This window comes from Emys orbicularis, chromosome 12, assembly GCF_028017835.1.
Source record: "Emys orbicularis isolate rEmyOrb1 chromosome 12, rEmyOrb1.hap1, whole genome shotgun sequence".
NCBI lineage: Eukaryota > Metazoa > Chordata > Testudines > Emydidae > Emys > Emys orbicularis.
In genome coordinates, this window is record NC_088694.1 from 839,503 (window position 1) to 858,541 (window position 19,039).

The window sequence follows — 19,039 nt, forward strand, 5'->3', positions numbered from 1 at the left end:
CCTTCCCGCGGCCCCGGGCCGTGGCTCCGCGCGGCAGGCGTGAGGCCGGGGTGGGGGGCGCAGGGTGCCGGGGCGCAGCATCGGGCCCTGCGGCAGGGAAGGGGCCGGCGAGCCGAGCCCCTGCCCTGCTCAGGCGGCCGGGAGATCGGGGCAGCGGCTGAACGCGGCTCGTCGTGCCGGAGCCCGCAGCCAGAGGCGGGGACCCCCCGTGCCCGGGACTCGGGTGTGGCACCAGGGCCGGCGGCGCACAGCACCCCCCCCCCAGCTCGGCCGGGCTCCCCCCGGGCAGCTCACACAGTCCGCCCCGCTGCGGCTGCCCTTGTCCCTCCCCGGGCCCCTCTTGGGCTGGGCATTGAGACCCCTGGCGAGGGGGCCCTGGGGGCCCGGCCCGGGAAGCCAAGTGACCTGCATGGGAGGAAGGGGAGCCAGTCACAGGGTGCCACCGAGGGAGCATCTGGGCAGGATGCCAGAGGGCTCTGGCCAAGGCTCCCTGCCAGGGGGAGGGAACCACGGTGCTTGGGGGGCTCCCAGGGTCCGGGGCGAGAGTCTGTTAGCAATGGATGGTAATGGGCTAGGAGGCCTCCTTCACCCCAGCCGCCCGCGCCCACCTGGGGAGCCGGGCGCACTGGCATCTCCCACCAGCGGGAAGGCGCAGTGACGCGGCGCCTGAGAATGGTGCCCGGCTGCCTGCTCAGCTGGTCTCAACAGCCCTGCTCTGGTCTCCCCCAGGAAGAGACGTGCCATGGCTCTGGGCAGCCTCCTGCTCCTGACGCTGCCCTGGCTGGTCACTGCAGGGAGAGCTGCTACCCCTGGGTGCAAGATCCGGATCACCTCCAAGGGCCTGGAGCTGGGTAAGGAGCTGGGGGAGCCAGAGTCAACTGGCCTGGTCAGGAACCACAGGCTGCTGGAGCAGCACCCCCAGGTGGCACCAGATCAGGGCGTGCCCACTGTTCTGGGGTTCCCCACAACGGGACGCTCCCTACCGCTGGTGCTGAGCCGGCGGGGTGGAGCAGGATGTTCTGCTGTCCTTAGCCCACCCTCCCTGGGGAGGGAAGGAGCCCAGCGGGGCTGGGGCAAGTCTGGGCTGTTTACATACATCTGGGTTGCCAGGAAAAGGATTTGCCTGGCCTGGCCAGTGCCCTGGGATTGAAGGGTGGATTGGGGGGAAGGGCCGTGGCCTCCTTTCCTCCCTGTGGAGCCAAGGCCGGGGCAGAGAGCAGGGCTGTTGTTTTGCAGTGAAGCAGGAAGGGCTGCGCTTTGTGGAGCAGGAGTTGGAGCACATCAGCATCCCTGACCTGCACGGGAAGGAAGGGCAGTTCCACTACAACATCAGCGGGTGAGTGAGGGCCGGGAGGAGGGCAGGAAGAGGCAGGACCTGGGGCTGGAGGGGCCCGAGACAGCAGCATGTGTAACGGGCTGGGCCTGCCAAGGAGCAAGGAGCCGGCAGGTGGGTGTGACTCGGGGGATGGGCGGAGGTGGGTGGAGGGAAGGTGCCAGGGAGGGGCTGGTAGCACTGGACTAGGTGCAGCCCTAAAGAGCCAGGCTTTAGGGCGTGATGCCGCCCAGGGGTGCAGGGGCCTCTCCCATTGCAGTGACTCCAACATGGCTCAGCACGAGCCCAGGAGTCACGGCCACAGCCGGGGCGGCAGAGCCGAGCTAGAGATGCTGGGGACTGGGCTGGGGCATGGGCCTGATGCTGCCTGTGCCCCTGCAGGGTGAAGGTGACGGACCTGCAGCTGGCGCTCTCCAACCTGCACTTCCGGCCCCCGCAGCACCTCGCCTTCAACATCAACAACGCCTCCATCAGCCTGCGCTTCCGGCGCCAGCTGCTCTACTGGTTCTTGTGAGCTGCCACGCCCCCCCCCCCCCCGCCCTCCCAGCGCGGGGTCAGGTCCCCTCCCCCTCCGCTCCGTCCCCCGTTCCCCCCCCCCCCCCGCGCGGGGTCCGGTCCTGGGCCCTCTCCCTATTCCCCCCCCAGGGGCGGTCAGGCCTCCCCCTTGTTGGGATCAGACGCTCACTCTGACGTTTGCCTTCAGGTTCTCGATGCCCACCGTGCTGGGCCTGTGCCTGGGCTCTGGCTGGGCCAGCCCCCCACCCCTCAGCTCTCTCACCCCCACACAGGCTCTGGGGCGGCGGCTCCCCGGGGAGGTGCCTGTTTGCTTGGGTGCTGCTCACCTGGTTTAACCGTTTGCTTCCCAGCTACGATATTGGCTCCATCAACGCCTCTGCCGAAGACGTCAACATCCGCACCCGGCTGAAGCTGTCCATGGACAAGGTCGGGCGCCTCAAGATCTCCAACATATCCTGTAACGCCTCCATTGCCAGGATGCAGACTGGCTTCACGGGCACACTCAGGTACTGCCTGGGGGGCCACCCCACGGTGCCCTGCCCCCCAACCACTGGTCAGCAGCCCCATCGCCCCCCATGCCACCTTTGCTCCCATGCCAGGAGGCTCTCTGGTCCCCTAGCAGGAGGGCAGGGGGTTGAGGACTGTGATTCTGTCTCCACAGGAAGGTCTATGAATTCCTGTCTACCTTCGCCACCACAGGAATACGCTTCCTTGTCAACCGGCAGGTACGCTGTGGGCAGAGACATCCCCCTTGGGGCGGGGGCAGGGCACAAACAGTGGGGGCGGAGCAGGCAGGGAGTGGTATCAACTGCGGGCACTTCCGCCTTGCAGGCCCCCAGCCCCAAATCATGAACTGTGGTCAGCATGAGGGCAGTGGCTGCAGATCGGGGTGGTGGGGCGCAGGTGGAGCGGGGGCAGGCGGGGTGGAAGGGGACTGGGGTTGGGATAGTGGGGTGTCGGCAGAACAGGGGCAGGTGGGGTGGAATGGGGCTGTGGGTCGGGGTGGTGGGGCGCAGGCAGAGCGGGGGCCAGGCAGGATGGGAGGGGGCTGCGGGTCGGGGTGGAAGGGGGCTGCAGGTTGGGGTGGTGGGGTGCAGGCAGAGCGGGGGCAGGCAGGGTGAAAGGGGACGGGGGTCGGGGTGGTGGGGCACAGGCAGAGTGGGGGCCAGGCAGGATGGGAGGGGGCTGCGGGTCGGGGTGGAAGGGGGCTGCGGGTTGGGGTGGTGGGGTGCAGGCGGAGCGGGGGCAGGCGGGGTGAAAGGGGACGGGGTCGGGGTGGTGGGGTGTCAGCAGAACAGGGGCAGGTGCGGTGGAAGGGGGCTGCGGGTCGGGGCGGTGGGGTGCAGGTGGAGTGGGGGCAGGCAGGGTGGAATGGAGCTGTGGGTTGGGGTGGAAGGGGGCTGCGGGTTGGGGTGGTGGGGTGCAGGCGGAGCGGGGGCAGGCGGGGTGAAAGGGGACTGGGGTCGGGGTGGTGAGGTGTCAGCAGAACAGGGGCAGGTGGGGTGGAATGGGGCTGTGGGTCGGGGTGGTGGGGCGCAGGCGGGGTGGAAGGGAACTGGGGTCGGGGTGGTGGGGCACAGGCAGAGCGGGGGCCAGGCGGGGTGGAAGGGGGCTGCGGGTCCGGGTGGTGGGGTGCAGGCGGAGTGGGGGCAGGCAGGGTGGAATGGGGCTGTGGGTTGGGGTGGAAGGGGGCTGCGGGTTGGGGTGGTGGGGTGCAGGCGGAGCAGGGGCAGGCGGGGTGAAAGGGGACTGGGGTCGGGGTGGTGAGGTGTCAGCAGAACAGGGGCAGGTGGGGTGGAATGGGGCTGTGGGTCGGGGTGGTGGGGCACAGGCAGAGCGGGGGCCAGGCGGGGTGGAAGGGGGCTGCGGGTCGGGGTTGTGGGGCGCAGTCGGAGCGGGGGCGGGTGGGGTGGAAGGGGGCTGCGGGTCGGGGTTGTGGGGTGCAGGCGGAGCGGGGGGCGGGCGGGGTGGAAGGGGGCTGCGGGTCGGGGTGGTGGGGCGCAGGGAGAGCAGCCTGGGAGGAGCTGGTGCTTGGTGGGGGCAGCGAGTCCTGTCCTGTGGCTTTGACGCACTAGGACGAGTAGCTCCTGGAGCCACGGGCAGGATGTTCCCGGTTCCCATGGGGGTCGGTGGCTGGGCCCCGGGAGCGGGAGAGGCTCCCATGGAGGCTGCAGGGACACCCGTCAGGCGATCCCGCTCCCTGCCTGTGTGCTGGGGCCCCCGTCCCGCCGACCCCGACCCAGCCTGTGGTGTCTGTTTCAGATCTGCCCAGCGCTGCGCTACGCGGGGCTTGTGCAGCTGAACTCGTTGCTGGACACCGTGTCGGGTGAGTCCGCGTCCCTGCGTCCGCCACGGGGGCTTGGGCTGACGAGACCAGACTTGGGCCCGGCTCAGCCTGGGCCTGGGTGCAGAGCTGCACTGTGCTGCCGTGCTGGGGCCCAGGTCCACGCTGGGGGGGCAGTGGGCTGCAGCCGTGGTAACAGGCTAGGCCCAGTGGCTGCTCTGCTCGAGAAGCCGGGGGCAGGACTGAGGGGCCCAGAGACGGGGCGGAGGGGGCGTCAGCCTGGCTGGGCCGAGCTCAGGCCTCGCTGGGCGACTGACTCTGCCTTCCTTGGGCACAGTGCGCAGCCCGGTGGACGAGCACATCAGCATCGATTACTCCCTCCTCAGCAGCCCCGTCGTCTCCCCTGACACCCTCGATCTGGACTTCAAGGTAACGGGGGGGGGGGGGGGGGGGGTTCCAGCGTGGCCGAGGGAGCCACTGGGCCACGTCTGTGATGCCCTGGCTCCGGGGTACGCGGAGTCGGCCCACCATGCACGCGGATACCAGTGCGTGGGACGCCGGGGGCTGCAATGGCTGAGTGCCCAGGGGAGCCTGTTCTGTGGGGCCGGGGCAGGGGCCGGCGGGGCCGGGACTCACTAGCTCTGTGCTGCCCAGGGCATGTTCTACTACCGGTGGAACGAGACGCTGGCGAACCAGGCGGTGGCACCAGTGATCAAGGAGACGGAGCGCATGGTCTACGTGGCTTTCTCCGAGTACTTCTTCAACTCTGCCATGGATGCCTACTACCAGGCGGGGGTGCTGAGCATGGAGATTGCAGGGGAGGAGGTGAGGAGGGACGGGGTGGTGGGCGTGCAGATGGGGGGAGGGGCAGGGGTGCTGGGTGTGCAGAGGGGAGAGGGGGAGGGGCATGCTGATGGGGGGAGGAGGGACAGGGACACTAGGAGTGCAGATGGGGGGAGGGGCGGGGTAACAGCAGTGTACTGCGGGGCAATTTCCTTACCCAGGACGGTTGCGTGTTTTTCAGGTGCCCAAGGATCTGGAGGTTTTGCTGAGAGCCTCGTTCTTCGGAAGCATCATCATGCTGGTGAGAGCGGTGGCCGTGGGGCGGGCGACCCTGGGAGGAGGCCGTTCCCGTGGAGGGGGTGCAGCTCCTTGGGCTGGAGGTCCAGTGTGGGCCCAGGAGGATGGCAATGGGGCTGCTAGTGAGAAGAGCCAGCTGCCTTCAGGGCCCCGGCTCAGTCCTGAGCTGCCTGCCCCCTGCTCCCCTGACCCTGCTCTCTCCCAGCAGAGCCCCGCTGTGGTGGACGCGCCCCTGAAGCTGGTGCTGCAGGTGTTGGCTCCTCCACTCTGGACAATCAAGCCCTCGGGCACCTCCGTCTCGGTCATTGCCGTCCTTAACATCTCCCTGGTGCCCGTCGACCACCCCGCCATCCAGCTCTCCAGCATGACCATGGTGAGCTGCTCCCCGGGCGGGCGGGCGCAGCAGGGAGCCCAGCCCCACCTGTTGCAGTTCGTGCAGCTGTGCAGAACCTGGTCCCATGAGCCCATGGCCAGCAGCGTGGCATGGGGCAGGGCTGTCTGCTCTGTGGGGTAGGCAGTAATGGGGCTGTGGCCTTGTCTCCCCTCCAGGATGCCAAGCTGAGTGCCAAGATGTCTTTGCGAGGGAAAGCGCTGCAGGTGCAGCTGGATCTGCGAAGGTAACTCCCCTGTCCCTGGGAGCCCCTCGCTGGGGTGTCTGGGCAGCGTCCCAAGGCCAGACTGCAGAGCCGTCCCAGGGCTGGACCTCGAAGCTGTGCTCACAGTGCTCTCTCTCTCCCCCGGGCAGGTTCCGGATCTACTCCAAGCAGTCGGCACTGGAGTCCCTGGCGGTGAGTGGGGCAGCACGGCCTGCATGGAGCCCAGGGCATCAAACAGATGGGCCCGATCCAGCAGAACCGGGCTGGGCGGGAGCTGGGATCGGAGCCCCCCCCAGTGCAGCTCCCAGATGGGGAGCCCCTGGCCTTGTGGCACAGCCACAGGGGACCAGCTCTTCTCCCTCCATCCCCAGGGAAAATCCACCAAGGGCTTTGGGGAGAGCAACGGGAGGCCCCTGCGGTGGTGAGGGGAAAGAAGGGGGAGTGGGAAAACATCCAGGTGTGTGTGTGTGGGATGCCTAAAATGGGGCAGCGCGTGGAAAAGATTGGGGGGGGGGCTCTCACTTAAAAAAAGAACCCCCAGCCCAAGGCCTGCAACTGCCCTTGCTTGGCCCTAAACTGCTCTGCCTTGTGCCCTGACCCCAACGCGGGCCTCGGTCCAGCAAACCTATTACCCAGGCCAAGCGCAAAGGGCACAAGAACAGTCCGCCTGGCCCAGTGGCCAGCGCCGGGCGCTTCAAAGGGAATGAGCAGAACAGGCAATTACTGAGTGATCCATCCCGCCTGGCAGTCAGAGGCTTAGGGACACCCAGAGCATGGGGTTGCATCCCTGACAATCTGGGCTAAAAGCCGTTGATGGACCTGTCCTCCAGGAACTTATCCAGTTCTTGTTTGGACCCAGTTATAGTTTTGGCCTTCACAACATCCCCTGGCAACGCATTCCACAGGCTGACTGTGTGATGTTGTACTTCCTTGTGTTTGTTTTAAACCTGCTGCCTAGTAATTTCATCAGGTGACCCCTGGTTCTTGTGTTATGTGAAGGGGTAAACAATGCTTCCTAGTCACTTTCTCCACACCAGTCATGATTTTATAGATCTCTATCATATCCCCCCTTAGTCGTCTCTTTTCCAAGCTGAACAGTCCCAGTCATAGAATCATAGAATATCAGGGTTGGAAGGGACCTCAGGAGTCATCTAGTCCCACCCCCTGCTCAAGGCAGGACCAACCCCAACTCCGGGCCTTAAAAACCTCCAAGGAAGGAGACTCCACCACCTCCCTAGGTAACGCATTCCACTGCTTCACCACCCTCCTAGTGAAATAGTGTTTCCTAATATCCAACCTAGACCTCCCCCCAGGGCAGGTGCAAGGATATTTTGCGCCCGAGGCGAAATTTCCACCTTGTGCCCCCCTCCTTTCCCCCCAGAGCATCGCTTATTATAAACTTTCAAAAATGCGTACTGCATAATGTGGCATTGTTCATTAGAATTAATATAAGGGGGTCAGAGGAGATGATCACAACAGTCCCTTCTGGCCCAGGGGAACCTATGAGCAAGGAGGAGGCTGAGAATGCCCCCAGCTCGCAGGGTCTCTAAACATTCCCAGGCTCTGAGTACTTCGCCCTCCAGGGGCAAGGAGGGCAGAGCCAGGCTCTCCCAGGGAGCAGGTAAGGATCTCCCTGGGGATCAGGGCCGGCTCCCCGCATTGGCACAGTGCCACCAGGGGGGTTGGCGTTTGGAAGCGGCACCTGCGCCAGCCCTTTCCCCTCCATCACGCTGTGGGGTTTAGTTTCACTTTCCCTTCCCCCCTCTTCTGTGAAAACTGACCATTTATTCCTATCCTTTGTTTCCTATCTTTTAACCAGTTACCAGTCCATGAGAGGACCTTCCCTCTTCTCCCATGACTGCTGACTTTGCTTAAGAGCCTTTGGTGAGGGACCTTGTCAAAGGCTTTCAGAAAGTCCAAGTACATTATATCCACTGGGTCACCCTTTTCCACATTTGTGGACCCCTCAAAGAATTCTAATGGAGGGGGGAGGCATGATTTCCCTTTACAAAATCCATGTGCCTCTTCAACATATTGTATTAATTTATGTGTCTGCTAATTCTGTTCTTTACTGTAGTTTCAACCAGTTTGCCCGGTACTGAAATTAGGGTCACTGGCATGTAATTGCCAGAATCACCACTGGAGCTTTTAAAAAAAATTAGCTATCCACCAATCATCTGGTACAGACATAGGTGCTGACTCCGTGGGTGCTCCGGGGCTGGAGCACCCATGGGGAAAAATTAGTGGGTGCTCTGCACGCACCGGCAGCCAAGCTCCCCTCACCCCACCTCCTCCCCTGAGCGCGCTGCGTCCCCGCTCCTCCGCCTACCTCCCAGCACTTCCCACCCGCCCGCCCGCCGCCAAACAGCTGTTTGGCAGTGTTAGCAGGCTCCGGGAGGGAGGGGGGAGGAGTGGGAACGTGGTGCGCTCAGGGGAGGAGGTGGGGATTTGGGGAAGGAGTTGGAATATTGGCTGGGAGGGGGCAGAGTTGGGAAAGGGGTTGGAATGGGGGCGGGAAAGGGGTGGGAAGAGGCAGGGCAGGGCCTCATGGAATGGGTAGCGTGGAGGCAGGGCCAGGGGCAGAGAGGGGGAGTTGAGCACCTACAGGAAAGCGGGGAAGTCAGCGCCTAGGGGTACAGAGGCTGAATTAATCAACAGGTTGCATAGCAGTCAGTAGTTCTGCAATTTCATATCTGAGTTCCTTCAGAACTCTTGGGTAAATACCAACCAGTCTCAGTGACTTATTACCATTTAATTTAAAAATATGTTCCAAAAGCTCCTCTACTGGCACCTCAAGCTGGGACAGTTCCTCAGCTCTGTCACCTAAAAAGAATATCTCAGGTGTGGGAATCTCCTCACATCTCTGCAGCAAAGACCGATGCAAAGAATTCATTTAGTTTCTCTGCAACAGCCATGTCTTCAGGCCCTGGCTTGTCCAGCGGCCCCACTGGCTGTTTGGCAGCTTCCTGTTTCTGATGTACTGAACTGTCAGCTTTGTGCGGCTTTTGCTAGTTCCTCCTCAAAGTCTTTTTTGCCCTGCCTACTTATACTTTTGCGCTTGACATGCCCGAGTTTCTGTTCCTTTCTCTGGTCCTCAGGAGAATTTGACTTCTAATTTTGAAAGGGTGCCTTTTTCTCCCTACCCCCTCTTTTCCTCGGGTTAGCCAGGTGGCATTTTTGGTCCTCTTCCTGTTTTTATTTGGGATTTACAGTTCATTTGAGCCTCTCTTATGGAGTTTCCATGCAGCCTGCAGTCATTTCACACCCAACTGTTACTTTTAATTTCCATTTAACTAGCTGCCTCATGTTGGTGTAGTTCCCCTTTCTGAAGTTAAATGCTACTGGGATGGGTTTCTTTGATCCGCCCCCCCCACCCCGGATAGTAAATTGAATGACATGATGAGTGCTGTTACTGGGCACCTGTCAGTCACCTCTTGGTCTAGATCTGGGCACTACTGGAATTGCCTCCTCTTGTGACTTCTAGGACTAGCTGCTAGGCTAGAAATTTGGTCTCTATCCCACCCTGAGGCAAGATGTTCCCTGGGACTGTGGGGAGAGTTGAAATCCCCCCTTATTCTTGGGTTTCCTGTTTTCGTGGTGACTCGGCTTGGGCCAAACCGGCTGGCCCTTCCCGGGGGTCGGGGTGTGCATGCAGGGGGAGCCATGTGGCCCACCACAGCTCTAACGCTTCTTCCTCTCGCCCCCAGCTGTTCCCATTGCAGGCCCCCCTGAAGACACTGCTGCAGCTGATGATCATGCCCATCCTTAATGGTAGGGACTTGTGTTGCAGGAGGGGGCTGGGCACCGGCCCCAGGACACTCTCTCAAACGCTCCCTTTTCTTTTCTGCAGAGAGGACAAAGAAGGGCGTCCCGATCCCCCTGCCTGAGGGCATGGACTTCACCAAGGAGGTAGTCACCAGCCATGTGGTACGTCTGCCTCCTAGGAGGGGCCCAGCACCTGCCCCAGGGAGGGGGCCCAGTTACCATGCAGAGCTCAGGACCCCACGGTGCTATCCTGAGCTCTCTGCAGCCCCCGCGGCCAGCCCAGTTCAGGCACTGAGGTGGCACAGTGCCAGGCCCCTGCGACTCTTTGGCTCAGGGATGGTGGGGGCAGAGGTGAGGCCCCTGCTGGGCTAACGCTCCTTCCCTTCTCACTCTGCAGGGATTCATCACGGTGGGGGCAGATCTCCATTTCTCCAAGGGACTTCGGGAGGTGATTGAGAAATACCAGCCTGCCCGGGCCAGCCGCCTGCCGAGCCAGGAACCAACAGCCCCTGCTGGCTCTGAACCTCCCCTGCCGAGTTCCTTCAACACTACGGGGACCCAGGCCAGCCTTAGCTAGAAAGCAGGCACCTGCTCAGCCTGCGCCAGGGCGACGGTAGGAGCCAGCTCCTGCAGCCCACCACTGGCCCCTGGCTGGAGCTGCTCTGGGAGGCATGGCAGCAGTTGCAGTGTGACACTAATAAACAGGGTTAGACACTGCCTGGGCAGTCTGGGCATCACTGGCTGAGGGGCCTTTCCCAGCAGCTGTCAGACTGCTCCCCCTGCCCGTACAGCTGATGGGGGGCCTGGGAACTGGTGCTAGAGCCAGCTGGGGGACATGGTGCACCTACAAGCCCCAGCAGCTGAAGCCCCCCCATGATTGGGGACTGGAGACCCAGATTTCCCCAGAGGGCTCTTCTCTCCCCCCCCCCCCCCCACCCCCAACCTTCCATCTCAGCTCCATGCTGGCCCCAAGGAGCATAGCTGCATTGGCAGGGTAGCTCTCAGAGTCCAGAGGGAGGCGTTCCTTTGAACCCAGGGCCTCTTGCGTGACTACCCTCAGCCTCTAGAGCTAGCCCCTATTGCCACCCCATCCCAGCTGTAGGGAAGAGCTATTAGCTCTGGGCAGCTAGCACGAGGAGCCCAGCTGCTCCCTCACCCCACTGGCTGGAATGGCATCACCCCAGCCCTGCTGCAGGCTGCCTCCTTCACACTGGGGCCCTCAGAGCCATTCACAACTGCTGCAGAGGCTTGCACTGTACTGCCCAGCAATAGCAGCAGGGCCCTGCTGCTAGGGGCAGGACAGGGCCAGGCTGGGGTAGAGGTGAGGCCCAGCCAGCCTCCCTGCCCACAGCCCCTCCCGCAAGGGCAAGTGTGGGGGAACATGAAGGTCTCCCCCAGCCCCAGGGGAGCTGCTTCTCACCTGACCAAGGGAGCTCCTATTCCTTCCACTACTCCTACCCTTAGCTCACGGAGGGCCCTAAACATCCAGGCTCCCAGCCCAGGCACCATGAGCTGGGCAGAAATGAGCAACAGTCACAAGGATCCAGGTTCAGCTGTGACATTTTATTGCAAGGCCCAGGGAGCAGCCCATGCCCCAGGGAGTGAGTGGGGGCAGGGCCAGGAATGTCTTCATTTCACACCTCCTTCATCAGGACACATGAGAACTTTCCCAGGGCAGACCTGAGACACAGCACAGGTGACTGCTGGCTACAGCAAGGCCTGCTGCAGGCACAGGAGGATGCCTAAGCCAGGCCCATGGGACACGTGCAGGGAGCCTCGGAGCAAAACAAGGCCATGGGGTGGGTGCTGTTCCACCCCCAAGGTGAGATGGCAGCTCCAGGTCCCAGGGCAGGAGGCAGCAGAGCCCCAGGAGGTAAAGGCCACAGCAGGAGCTCTGGAGGAGTGAAACCAGCAGCTGCCCAGCCACTCCGCTCTAGCCCCCACCCCCACAGTGCACTGGTACCAAGCCTGCACTGCCTACAGGCGGGGTCCCCATTAGAGGTGAAGGGCAGCACCTCCCCCCAGAAGCATGGAAACCCAGGTCAGTTTTCCCCTGCTGGAGGAGTTAGGGAGCAGGAGGACACCCACTGGCCTGTGCCAGCACCCAGAGGCTTCGCCTCAGCACTGTGGAAAACCCGTATCTGCTGCAGTTGCTGAGCAGTGAGAGGCCCTGGTCCTGCCAGGCAGTGGCCCGTGGCCTGGGCGGGGGTGGGGAGCTGCCCCAGGCAGTAGTGCAGGCCCTGCTCTGCCAGGCTGTCAGTAGGGCTGCTGTTGAATGAAGCGTCTGAACATGGTGAAGGCGGCTTGCGGTTGGTCTGTGGGCACCATGTGACCAGCTCCCTGCAGAAGACAGGTGAAGGCACCGGGTCAAGGCCAGCCATGCAGGGCTGGAGGAAGCATCCAAGCAGCCTCAGTGGGGGGGGGGGGGAGGGGGGGGGGCGCGCGCGCTACTGATTCTCAACCTCTGCCAGAGCCCAGCCAGGCCCCCACCACAAGAGATCCTGACTCTGCAACTGGCCCAGCCTCCCTCCTGCCTGCAGGGCTGAAGGAGGGTAGGTCCCAGAGACAGAGGCCACAGCTCCAGCTCCCAGGCCTCCCCTCCCAGGCCAGCTCTGGGGGATGGCATGGCCTCAGGTCAAAGCACAGAGGAGCTACTGAATCCCACCCCGGCATGAGGATGAAGGGGCCCTGCCCCCTCATTGCCAGTTGGGGAATGTGTAGGGCTGCTCAGCTCCCAGCTGCTGCTATGAACATGTTGCCTGCAGCCCAGGGTCCCACCCTGCCATGCCGGGGGCTAGTTACCTTGATGGTGAGGAAGGCGATGTTGGTGAATTCCTTCACAAAGCCCCCGATCTGGTCTTCAGTCCCATCGTTGTACAGCCAGGGCCTGCGAGCCACTTGCACCTAGAACCAGAGCCCAACACCCTTAGAGCGGCCCCTCGCTCTCCCCAGGTGTCACCTGACCACAGTTCTGGGCAGGGCAGGCCATTCCCTGGACCCTCCTCCTGCCAGTACTGGCTCTTTGGCTATGTCTTTACCCTGACGCCGGTCACTGCAGCAGTCCCAGGGGGCTGCGTCCCATCAGCACCTCACTGCCCAGCAAGTCCCCCTCCCCTGCCTACCTTCTGGTCCAGGGAGTCCACGAACCACTCGTCCCCCAGGAAGTTGCAGGCCATGTCGATGTCACCATTGTACACCAGGATCCGGTATTTCTGCCAAGAGCACAAGGGCGTCACCTGGGCTGGAGGGGCAGCAGCTCCACGCCTCACCTCGGGATCTGCTCAGAGCAGCCGACAGCCAAGGGCAGGGAGGGCTCAGCAGCTGACGGGTCAGGTGAGGCTTGTGGGGTGCCCCGCCTCAGGTATCACTTCTCCCAAAGGGGCCAGGCTAGGGTTTGGGATCCCCCAAACTCACCATGGTGCCAAGCAGCTTCAGGTACTGGTCGTTCACAGTCATGTACTGCCGCTTGTAGCTGTGGTTCACCTCCGAACTGTGAAGGAACAGGTAGAGTTACACTGGCAGAGACCCACCCAGTCCTGGCCAGGAGGCCGTGTCCTCTCCAGGCCAGAAACCTCCCCACCTGCATATACGCCACTCAGGCGCCTCTGGAGAGATGTGCAGCGCCTGCCTCACTTCGGGGGTGTTCAGGTAGGTGGTGGAGGCTGTGGAGTTGGTGCAGGGGGGTTCTAGGCGAACCCCTTTCTTGGCTGCTGGCATCCGGAGCAGATTCTGGGAGAGGAAGAGTTATGAGAAGAGGAGAGAAAAGCTGCGGCCGTGGGGCAGAGACCCGATTCCCTCAAGCCCCCTGCCCAACGCAGCAGGGAGAGTTAACCGCCTCTGCCCAGGCCCACCATGGGCAGCACTGCAGGCTGGCCAGAGCCAGTGCCAGCCCCAGAGCTTGAGACACTGCCTGCCCCTGCAGTCATAGCAGGTTAGCACAGCAGGACAGGGGCAGGCAGGTGCCCGTTCCCCACACCCCAGGGAACAGGAGCCCTGACTCTTACCTGCCTCCAGGAGTATTTCAGGGGCTGCTGGATGAAGGAGATGCCCAGGTCATGGCTGATGAGCTGGTCCTGATCATACCTGCAGCCAGGGCGAGAGCAGCCTAAGAACAAGTGGCTCCACCCCCACCCTCACTTGCTCAGGTTCCCCTTTCTAGGGCAGAGTATTAGACTCGGCCATTGGCCTCGGCATCCTGCTGAGGAAGGACAGAGCCCCAGACAGCAGCCGGGAAACCCCAACCCAAAGCCCCTTCCTGGAGGGATCCTCTCCAGGGCCCTTGCCGAGATGGCCAGCAAGGATCTATCTGCACTCCCACCTGCTACTGGGCCACAGGACTTTGGAGCGGTGCCAATCTCTCCAGACTCAAGTCAGCCACCTGGAGGGGCTGTAGCCAGCTGTTCCTACCTGTAGCTTCCAGGGACACCACCAGCACATGGGGCATAGAGATTGTAGATGTTCAGGCCCGACTCCTCCACGATCTGGATCATCTCTTGCATCTGGAACAAGCCATGGGGGTTGGAATCCAGCAGGCATTACAGCAAGTCATGGCTCAGGTGCTACCATGGTCTGCAGGGCATTGACTGATTTGAGGAGCTGCCATGGGCCCCATCTGCTCAGCCACCTGCCCCTTTAAACCCTGCCCTTGGATCCAATCCCTCATGGAACCACACCTGTTCAAACAGCCAGGGAAAGGACCTTGCTGCTGGTGCAGAACCCAACAAGGGTGCAGGGATCAGCCAGACTCTGCTCTGCCCTAGGGAATGGTAGCACTGCTACAACAGGCTATGTGGTACTCCGGGGCCTCCCCAGCACTCCCTGGCCCATACTCACCCTGAGTGTGCAGTTCAGGTTGGAGTTTTTATGGAAGTTGCATTTTCCTTGGGAGCAGCAGAAGCGCTGCAGATCTGTCCACAGCCTGGAGCAAGAGACCCTTGTGAGTGCAGGAAACAGCAATGCAATAGGCCAGGACATGAAGCCACCAACCCGTAGGAAACTCCAGTGACTACCAAGCGCTGTAGCACTTCTCTGCTACACAGGCTCCATGGGCACATCACCCCTGTCCTCTACTCCCACAGGACAGCAAGGAGAGTCCTTATCTTCAAGGCACTCATTGGCCTGCATGCAGAACACCTACGAACCTAAGGCTCTGGGCTGACAATCATGAAGGATAACTCCACTCCTCAGGCACAATGGAGCTGTCCCAGGGAAAAGCAGGTGACAGAGCTGCCTCAGGAGTGGCTCTAGACTGTGGGACAAGGGACCACCCAAACCTCCACACCTCCTGCGCCAAGTGCCAGGCATGCTGCTCCAACCAGCCTTCTCCAGTATAACAGAGCAGCGCCAGCACAGAAATCAAATCACCCCTCCACTGCACACAACCCTCCCCCTGAGGAGTGGAAGAACAAGCCCCACGTGACAGATGTCAGTCACATCACTCAGACACTGCAGAGAGGAGGGTGGGAGGAGACCCCAAGTAGAACAGAATGGAATTCCCACTCCCAGCCAGCAAGCACAGTCCTGAAGGGCGTGGGCCAGTCCTCCAAACCCTTTCACAGCAGATCCCTTTCCCTGGAAAGGCTGCAGCCCCCCAGCAACAGTGAGGAACTGGCCTGCTGGTGCCCCAGCTGTGCTGGGGTAGCCAAGCTTCAAGGGCAGCACCCTGGTCAGGGAGGCTGGGCCAGAGCAGGGAATGGCCACCAACTCCCCCATCTGCACTCCGATCCCGAGTCCCAGTCCACAATCCTGCATGCTAGAGGCCAGCGCCCTCTAGCTGCGACTCAATAGCCCACAGCCCCAGTACCTGCACATTCTTACCCGGTTCCCAGGAGGCCATGGTAATAGGCAAAGTAAACCAGGGAGTTGTCATTGATCTCATAGGAGGAGAGGCCATTTCCCACGGCGAGTCCCTAGAAGACAGGGCGCAGCAGTCAGAACTTGTGGCGCATTCCCCACACCAGGCAGAGCAGGGACCAAGGCACCTGCTGAGCAGGAAGCAGTTGCTTTGGGCGGGGAAGGGGGGCAAGCTGGCCTGGACAATGGGGTCTCCACAAACCCCACACTGGAGATGGATAGCCCGGAGCACAGTTTAACACCCCCCAGCATGGACGTAGTATGATGCAAAGCCATATGGAGAGAGCTGTCCCCTTGGCACACTCTTCTCTGCCGGAAGGCATCTCCACTGAGGCCACCTGGTGTCCTGTCCACCCCACCCCCATCAGCTCAAGGACTAGCCCATGTTACAATGTGCAGCAGCAGGAAGAAACTGTGGGGTTAGTAGGATTCACATGGCTGCCCCCTCTCCTCACCATACGCTCCAGGGAAGGGGTCAGAGCCTGCATGTCCCTTACCTTCAAGTTGATGCTGGAGTCCTGCATCACCCACTCAGCCAGCGTGGGTATGTAAATGCCAGCGTAGCTCTCCCCAGTGAGAAATAACTTGTTCTTGCTGTACTCCGGGAAGAGGCGGAAGAACTCCTTCAGCGCCAGATAATTATCGCGGGCCACCTGCAATCAGAAAGGAGGCAGAGGCAGGCTGTGCTGCAGGCACCCCAGCTCTGGAACCAACTCCTTGCTGCTGGAGATGGGCAGTAAGGGAGGGGACAGGTGTCACTGCCAGCAGCCCCAGAACCTCACTCACCTGGGTGTCATTAGTGGCATAGTCTTTGTCATCAGAGTAGGAGAAGCCAACACCTGCTGGGGACTCCAGGTACAGCATGTTGGCAATCTGCAGAGACAGCCACAGATCACTCAGGGAGAACAGGTAACAGCCAAGACCCTCCACTCTGAGGCCCTGAAGGTGCCAGATCATGGTACTAGCTTGATCTCCAATCAGGACAAGGCAGCATCTAACTGTAGCACCTGCTAACATGGTCAGGTTAAAACCTCTGTCTCACTTGTTTCTGGTGTTGGCTAGAATACACTGGCTAACTTCCTAGCACCACAGCTTTACGTCCTAGTCTAGACAAAGCCTAGGAGGCAAGATAGAGGTAAATAAGGGAGAAGCCTGCCAGAGGCTCCATTTCTATGGGAAAAATGAAGGCAGGGCTTAGTGCCCCCTCCTCCCCCCCGCCCCCCAAATGCATATAAGGCCCAGCACCCTCCTTGGCCTACACCCCAGCACAGCTGTTGCCAGGTGCACAGGACAGGCCGTTCCAATGGCAAAGGGGGGGGGGGGGGAAGAGAGGAGAGAAGAGAACACTGTCCCTTTCAGGAAGTGGAGTCCATACCTTATTCCAGGAATAGTCATTGTACTGCAGGGTGGTCCCATCCGGCTGGATCTAATAAAGGAGAAGCCTCGGTTACCGTAACAGAAGAGCCAGTGCAGGAGATGCATCGTCAGGCTGGCCAGCCTGTCCCCCTTGGAGGAAACAGGGGAACCATCCCTGAACCCAGTGCCTAGGTGGCTTGAACCAGCAAGATTCAGGAGACCGTGAGGCTCCCCCTCCCTGCAGTTACAGCCCAGGCACCGCTGCCAACCCTTGGAGGGACACTGTTCCCAGCAAACCAGGGCAAGGGCAAGGGCATTGGGGGGGGGGGGGGGGAAGGAAAGAAGAGAGAGACTTAGGGTGGCTCAGGCCAAGGAGAGGGATGGTGGTGACTTACCGTGAAGGGGCCATGCTCGGTCAATAAGCCAGACATGGAGCTGCAGCCAGGTCCCCCGTTCAGCCACAGCACCAGAGGGCTGCTCTCAGGGTTGTTCTGAGCCTCTGTAAACCTGGAGACCCAGTGATACTCAGACCTCAGTGGTTCAGGAGTCAAATTAGCGATCAATATTACCCAAAAGAGTCAAGGATGTGGGAATTCGTTGCTTCGTTTACTATAGCACTATCGATTCATATTGAAACAGTAGGACATGGAAGTATTTCATGTAACATAAGAACGGCCGTACTGGGTCAGACCAAAGGTCCATCCAGCCTAGTATCCTGTCTACCGATAGTGGCCAATGCCAGGTGCCCCACAGGGAGTGGGCCTAACAGGCAATGATCGAGTGATCTCTCGTCTGCCATCCATCTCCACCCTCTGACAAGCAGAGTCTAGGGACACCATTCCTCACCCATTCTGGCTAATAGCCATTGATGGACTTAACCACCATGAATTTATCCAGTTCTCTTTTAAACGCTGTTATAGTCCTAGCCTTCACAACCTCCTCAGGTAAGGAGTTCCACAGGTTGACTGTGCGCTGTGTGAAGAAGAACTTCCTTGTATTTGTTTTAAACCTGCTGCCTATTAATTTCATTTGGTGACCCCTAATCCTTGTATTATGGGAAGTAAATAACTTTTCCTTATTCACTTTCTCCACATCACTCATGATTTTATAGACCTCTATCATATCCCCCCTTAGTCTCCTCTTTTCCAAGAGGAAGAGTCCTAGCCTCTTTAATCTCTCCTCATATGGGACCTGTTCCAAACCCCTAATCATTTTAGTTGCCCTTTTCTGAACCTTTTCTGTATAGATCTTATTCTCACAGCAAAATGACTGACCACGTATTGTATCAACTACAACTGGCTAACAGCCACAGGCAGCAGGTATCACAGGCCAGGTCCTGCCCAAACTCCACCCCAAGGCTCCCTCCTACTTCCTGCTCTTGCCCCCCATGGCCCAGCACTCGGGGCGGTTCCCCCCTCCCCAGCAGCTAGGGTGGGGGACTCTGGGCTCTAGCAGGAGATGGGGGGGGGGAGAGAAGGACTAGCCTCCCCCAACGGGTAGCACCACGCATGTTAACAACATAGTAAAGGCAGCCTGGTTGGTTAATAGTTAAATCCCGCCGTGTTTTAGGATCAGCGGCTGGAAAGAGCCGCCCCCAGTGAAGTATCGCTGCTATGGCCAGAGTACCCCATGAGCCCAGCCCCAACCCACGCACCCCTCTGATCAGCGAGGCCCCTCGCCCCGCACCTACCAGTAGTGCAATCGCTTGTGCGGGTCGATGCGGAGGTAGCCCGAGTAGTGCCGGAAGGAGGACTGCTTGGCCAGCCCCGGCAGGTAGGTCACCTCGTCGGCGGAGGGCGCAGCCCCGACGCGGGGGGCCGCCAGCAGAAGCGCACAGAGCAGGACAGGCCCCATCTGCGGGCGGAGAGACGAGAGTCAGCCCGGCGGGGGAGCCCCGGCCCGGCCCAGCCCAGGACCCCACAGCGCGGCCCAGGACCCGCTCCCACCAGCCCGGCCGGCAGCGGCCCGAGCTCCCCCAGCCCGGGCGGCGGCGCCTCGAGCTCCCCCAGCCCAGGACCCCCAGGCCGCGACCCGAGCTCCCCCGGCCCAGCCCCCCACAGCGCGCCCCAGGACCCGCTCCCACCGGCCCGGCCCAGGACCCGCTCGGCAGCGGCCCGAGCTTCCCCAGCCCCGCCCGGCTCTCACCTCCCGGCAGTAGGTTCCCCTTGAGTAGGGAACAAGGCACGTGACTCCCGTTCATATGAACCAAGGCGGTCACGTGACGCTGGGCGCAGCTGATCGCGGAGGGGCAGGGCC

General features: G+C 61.3%; 2 protein-coding genes across 2 annotated transcripts; one reads left to right on the forward strand and one right to left on the reverse strand.

Annotated features, from left to right (window-relative positions):
• The first annotated feature begins 742 nt into the window (after positions 1-742).
• Positions 743-10,151, forward strand: PLTP (phospholipid transfer protein). Its single transcript, XM_065414675.1, has 15 exons — positions 743-851; positions 1,237-1,336; positions 1,715-1,843; positions 2,200-2,355; positions 2,511-2,574; positions 4,112-4,175; positions 4,471-4,562; positions 4,788-4,958; positions 5,158-5,217; positions 5,422-5,586; positions 5,763-5,830; positions 5,959-6,001; positions 9,517-9,580; positions 9,660-9,736; positions 9,972-10,151. The coding sequence occupies exons 1-15, from the start codon at positions 743-745 to the stop codon at positions 10,149-10,151; spliced, it is 1,542 nt and encodes a 513-aa protein (XP_065270747.1).
• Positions 10,152-11,118: 967 nt separating this feature from the next.
• Positions 11,119-18,977, reverse strand: CTSA (cathepsin A). Its single transcript, XM_065414389.1, has 15 exons — positions 18,929-18,977; positions 18,474-18,637; positions 17,179-17,290; positions 16,803-16,853; positions 16,214-16,300; positions 15,925-16,080; positions 15,392-15,483; positions 14,408-14,492; positions 13,982-14,073; positions 13,579-13,657; positions 13,155-13,303; positions 12,989-13,064; positions 12,697-12,786; positions 12,377-12,478; positions 11,119-11,914 (listed from the first exon to the last, which is right to left on the reverse strand). Exons 2-15 carry the CDS (start codon positions 18,635-18,637, stop codon positions 11,831-11,833), a joined length of 1,419 nt encoding a protein of 472 aa, XP_065270461.1. The 5' UTR covers positions 18,929-18,977; the 3' UTR covers positions 11,119-11,830.
• Between the last annotated feature and the right edge of the window lie 62 nt (positions 18,978-19,039).